Here is a 6,000-nt window from a genome sequence, read left to right on the forward strand (position 1 = left end):
TATCCTCTTTTCTGCACTGTCCTGAACCTAACATTCCTTACCCAACACACATCTCAGAAGCAAAGAAAGTCTGGTCTTTTCTTTCCCAGTTGGAGCAACTGCACAGACAGGGATTAGGGCCAGCATGCTGTCTTTGAGGAGCAGCAGTGGCGTAGGTTAAGAGCTCATGTATCTAATCTGGAGGAACCGGGTTTGATTCCCAGCTCTGCTGCCTGAGCTGTGGAGGCTTATCTGGGGAATTCAGATTAGCCTGTGCACTCCCACACACGCCAGCTGGGTGACCTTGGGCTAGTCACAGCTTCTCAGAGCTCTCTGAGCCCCACCTACCTCACAGGGTGTTTGTTGTGAGGGGGGAAGGGCAAGGAGATTGTAAGCCCCTTTGAGTCACCTACAGGAGAGAAAGGGGGGATATAAATCCAAACTCTTCTTCTTCTTCTTCTTTGAGCCCAAGAGCCTCCCCACAATGAACTCACTGAAGGCAAAGTGAGGTTGAGCCCTCTGTTTCCTTCCAAAGTGACAGTTGTGGAAAGGAAGTGGGTACATTAATAGAAATGAAGTGATAAAATTTATATGCAGTACTCACCTGAAATATGAGTCAAAGGACAAGACTGTTGGCTAATTTGTTTGTTTGAAAGTCACTTGCTGCAGATACAAACCTGGGAGAAAGCTGTACTCATATCACATGTAAACAGAGCTGCTTTGAATTTTAGATGTATTCATCTGTCTTCACTAACTATAAAATATATCTAACTGGTAAAAATTGTAACCTGTAGATATTTATTATTAACTCCATGGAAACCATTTGCATCTTTATTCATTTCTTGCAGATCCTTTGATGATGACTATGAAGCAGATGAACTCTTATCTCTACCGGAAATTGGAGAAAAGTTGGACAAATTAACTATCTCAGATCTTTCAACATAAAAATACTAAATACTGATAGATCACTAGGGTCTGTTAGTATTAATTGACAGAGTCCTCAGTAGTTACATTCAGGATTTTTTTTCTCAAAGCAACAACCAACATTTGATACAATAACACTGTTTTTAATTAATGGCGTGCTTCTGCATTATGGTAATTTCCAAAAACATGGTGGTTAAGTGTGACAGTGTTTTATAAACTGCAAAGAAACCAGATGGGCTGTACCCCACAAAGTAGTACTGAATTGAAAGGGGTGTGTTAGCCATGGGTGCAGGAAAACAAAGAATTAAAAATAAGTTCAATATATTCATTTTCCCACACTGTAGATTTTATTCCCATTTTTATATTTGGAAAATGTACCTTCAGTTTCCTTTTTATTACATAGTTATGTGGTAAATCAGAAATTTTAATGCATATAAAAACCATGTGTTTTTATATATATTTCTATGTGGTTTTATATGTATTTCCAGCAGTATTTCCACATTAGCACTCTATAAGCATGGTTAGATAAACCATCACAGAATGGTACTCAAACAAATGACATTGAGTTCAGTTAAATCCCATTTCAATTACTTAACTTTTAAAGAGTTTTTTTCCCTAGAGAAAGATCTCCATATGTTATTCACTGTTGCTTTTCATGGTGGGAGCTTTCCTTTCACTTGGGCTTTTCTGCCCAATCCAAAATGGGAGCCTCTAGTATTCTCAGTGAAGATGAAACTGCTGCCGTTCTCTTTAGAAAGGCAACAGCACCATATCGTGTCCCAAGCAGGTCCCACAAGGGAATGTCCCCAGATCCAGCAAGGGAATCTTTCCAGATACTGCTGCAAACTATGGCACAGCCATTTCTTATTGTTCACCTTTTTTTTAATTGGCAAAAGGCTGGATGGTTATTCCAGTGTTGCAAATGTGTGCAGTCATTCTAACTCCCCCCCCCCCCCAAAAGCTCATAGAACAGGAAAATGGGCTAGATCTGCTCAGAAGATTGCAGTAAAATTATTCTTGCAAGTGATTTCCCCCTTTTTACAATCTGGTAGTGCTAAATCAGTGTCTCCAATTGTACAGCAGAATTACAGTACCTAAGACACTGCACATACATTTTGAAAATAGCACAGTTATTGGGAAGGGGAGAGTTCCAATTATGCAGTATGATTCACATGTAAGCAACATCCCACACATTCATTTGAACAACAGCATTCCACATAATGACCACAAAACTAAGGTACAATTTCCTAAGAGAAGAAGCAAACTTTTCCAGTGATGACACATTGCAATTTGATTAATAGGGAAATGTGCCATCTCCACAACAAAGCACAATGTTGAGGAAACATATGTGGACTGTGGCTACAAATGTGATCCAATTGTGTATTTATTATGTACAAGCAAATGGTTGTATGGAAAAGCCTTCTCATATAGGGCTGCTTCTTAACGGATAACTGTTACAAAGGCATCTGTCACTCCACTGCTGAATACTTAATACTAGTGTGCATGATCTAAATGCTGTACTCACAGCATGTAGTGCATCATCGTGTTCTGGTGTCTCTACTGGTATGCTGCGCTCCATCTTTAGCACTTATGCACTGGCAAAGTAGTTGTTAAGACTAGATGATGAAGTGCTTTCCTTTGAAAGCCCTTGAGACTTGTATTGCAGTTTTCAAAGCTCTGTTTCAGTTCAGGCTCCTTTAATAGAATTGCAGTTTGTCCAGGATGAAAAGCAATCAAATGCAAAGTTACCCCAGTCCATACGTACTAATTTCAGACTGGAGCAATTTAGTATTCGATTCCACTGTAACCTTAGTCTAGCTTGCTTTGGGAAGCATCAGCCCCATCTCTCACAGAATTGTCAAAAGCACACTACAGAAATCTATTGTTTCCACTTTGTTTTTATCTAAATTAAAACTTAACAATACTAGCTTGCCCAAATTAACTTGTCCTGTCCAGGGCTTAATTTGTGCCAGGGTTTAGTTCCAGAACTTATTTTCAGTGCCAAGACTTAACTAAACATAGCTGATGAAACAATAAGGAGAAATGTATCTGAGTCGTTGCCAGCTGTCTTTCCCACACAAAGTACATCCAAGCAAATCCCTGTACTAGAAGAAAGGGTTTCTGGCAGAGGCAGTGACTTCTAGGCAAGTTTACTCCTCAGTATCTTTCCTTAGAAATAAAATACTGCCTTCTTGTGATGTTCTCTTTACTTATAGTTAAATTCAAGTTGGCAAGTGCACTTTATAAAATTATTTGCCTCTAATAGTTGCATTAAAATGTTATATACATTTTAAAAAGAATTAACAAACTGTAATGGACTTGAAAGCAGAAAAATCTTGCAGGTTTAAAAATAATTCCAGTTGTATTTAATTCCAGGGAAGGAATGACAAATGCAAGTGTTCTAGAATCAAATGACAATGTGTGTTTGCTGCAACCGAAACAATTTTTCCTATAAGTGTATATTAGGAAAAATATTTAAGCATTGCCATCTCCATCTAAGGGCTGGCAGATATAAGTGAAAGAATCAGAGGCTAAAATCAACTGCCTACCACAGAGATGTAACGTGTAATGGATTTTATATAACTGTAAAGTGGAACAGTCTAGGATATAATACCATGATCAATAATAGTGGTATGAAATCTTTAAAAAGTTGTTACTGATATTTAACAAAAAGTGCTTTAGTTCATATGATACCCTTTTACCATTTAAAAATACTTTATTCATGTGAATTGCCTGCATTTCTGTGACCTTCCTCAAAGGAACTTATATGCATTTGTGATTTTACAAGTCATGGGCTTCCATAGCATATGCCTGAGCTGTTAGAAAAAATATTGTCATGTCATCATTTTGTCACTACATTGGTTTTTGTTAGAACATCTGTGCCAGTTTTACAGTTCTCTACCAACGATCTTGTAGATGTTATTGCGAAAACGGATTCCACCAATTTATCAGTGATGCACTGTGTATGTAAAGTGCTCTCTATTAACAGCTGACTTATGATGACCTTATAGAGCAAGAGACTAACATAAATTGTTTGCTATTGCCTTCCTTTGTTTAGTGCCCCTGGAATTCCTTGGTGGTCTTCTTCCAAATACTAATCTGGGCCTGGGCCAACCCTGTTTAGCTTCCAAGATCTGATGAGACTGATCTAGCCCGTGCCATCTGGGTTTGGACAATGGGGTCTTAGTTGGCATTATTGAATGCTGGCCTGTTTATTATAGAACTGGCAAGTTGATGGAATACATCATAAGATATATTTTTAATGACACTAACCATGTATTTTGTGAACCAAATCCTATTTCATCAGGTACAACAGTACACTATAGTTTTTGTTGCAACCAACTGGCATTTAATAATCCAATCAGGTTATCACTTATATGTACACTGTATCTGGCTAGGAAAATGCAATGGCAAGTTACTTGTATGTGACTTTATATTCAAAACACAGAGAAAATAGGATGAATTTTTTGTATTGTAAAAATGCCTACATGAGGTATTTTAGCTGCACTTGAACTCAATTGGAGCCATAATTCGGGGTTGGACTTGATGGCCCATGTGGTCTCTTCCAACTCTATGATTCTGTGATTTGTAATTCCTACATTTTATTTCTAGTCCTGTAGTGCACCTACTATTAGTACAACGTGATCAACTTATTTTTGCAAAATACATTTTTAACTTTAGATAATCTGTAAAGATGTTTTAACCACATTTCGAAAATTTAATTTTTATCTGCTCGCAATACTGTGTATCAGTTTTATTGTTTGAAGAGTAAAAATAATATCACCTACCTCATAAGAAAGGGGGTTAAGATAATACAAGTAATATTGTAAAATTCCTTTCAATATAGGGCTCAAGCAATACTTTAAGCATAATGCATGTCCTTTTGTTCCTGTTTGGGACAAAATCTGTCTTCCAATGAGTAAAGTAGGATGAAAGAGGGACATCGCTAGGTAAAAAAATATAACTGCTATCTAATATGTACCCAGTATTGTTTTTGACAACATAATGATCCACAGTAGGTTGATTTGGACTGCCACTAAGAGGCAGTATTGTGCAAAAGACAAAACAGCTGGGTTGAATTCCAAACAGTATCAGGTTTATAGATAACAGTACATTTTTATAGAATTTGACAGAACATAACTGTCTGGAATAAACATCAAAGCTATTCCAAGAGAGCTCCAAGAGCATCTTGTGTTTTAGCTGAAAATATAGAACCTTGCAAGACCAAAAAGGCCACACACAATGCTGAAATGGTTCTCAGAAAATATTTTAAGTCACAGCAAGTCTATGCAAAAATGAGTTGATAAAGAGCACAAGAGACTATAAAAACTAAACGATTTGGAGCAATGCTTGTAATTAAAGTTTACTTATGTATTTTAACTTGGTTTGTTATATTATGTATTAAGGTTTGAAGGAATTCTGAGATGTACAAAATATGACTGAAACAGTTATTCAGTGATTACTTGTGCAGGGCATGGCTTTGCCTTTGCTATTTTACTTTGTATTTCTCTTTTTTTGGCAATTAAATTTTTTTCAAAGTGCTGAGTTGTACTACAGATCTCATTAATTTTTTTCCTTCATTCGAGAAAAATGTCTCTTAGAAATAAGAACTTTTTCCAAAAAATATGAAGTTATATATTCTGGGTATAACAGTGCTATAGGAAACTTTTTGCTACCTATTTAAACTAAAAATCTTCCAAATAATTAAATAGTAGTGGACAGTCAAATCTGAACGATACTAAATCCAGGATACTTCCCAGGAAATAGAGACATTAGGAGGGCACTTCGAGCTTGGCCGTTGGGTGGCTTTACCCCCTATCTATGGGAAGGGTATCATTTAAGGGGAAGACCAGTCTGGAACCATTCATCAGCCTGAGAGTATATATGGTCAGCTTGCTTCTTCCCTTTCTGCCAAAAACAATTCAGCTCTGCCAGTTGCCAGGAACAGTGGAAAGAAAACAGAGTTGCTTACCTGTAACTGCTGTTCACTGAGATCTTTGGTGCAGACATACATTGGGGACTGCATGCAGACTTGCCAACAGCAAGATTTTTCCTAGCTCTCTAGCTAGGGAGGGGGTGCCCTTCTCATCTGCTCAG

General features: G+C 37.3%; 1 protein-coding gene across 3 annotated transcripts in view; it reads left to right on the forward strand.

Annotated features, from left to right (window-relative positions):
• PPP2R3A (protein phosphatase 2 regulatory subunit B''alpha) overlaps window positions 1–5,444 on the forward strand; it is a 47,639-nt gene extending 42,195 nt beyond the window's left edge. For all 3 annotated transcript variants that reach the window (XM_048505932.1, XM_048505933.1, XM_048505934.1), the window contains one exon: window positions 828–5,444. In XM_048505932.1, the coding sequence (XP_048361889.1) occupies window positions 828–924 (97 nt within the window). In that variant the 3' untranslated portion in view covers window positions 925–5,444. The remainder of the gene's footprint in view (window positions 1–827) is intronic.
• Window positions 5,445–6,000: the final 556 nt, after the last annotated feature.

This window comes from Sphaerodactylus townsendi, linkage group LG08 (genome assembly GCF_021028975.2).
Source record: "Sphaerodactylus townsendi isolate TG3544 linkage group LG08, MPM_Stown_v2.3, whole genome shotgun sequence".
Taxonomy (NCBI): domain Eukaryota; kingdom Metazoa; phylum Chordata; class Lepidosauria; order Squamata; family Sphaerodactylidae; genus Sphaerodactylus; species Sphaerodactylus townsendi.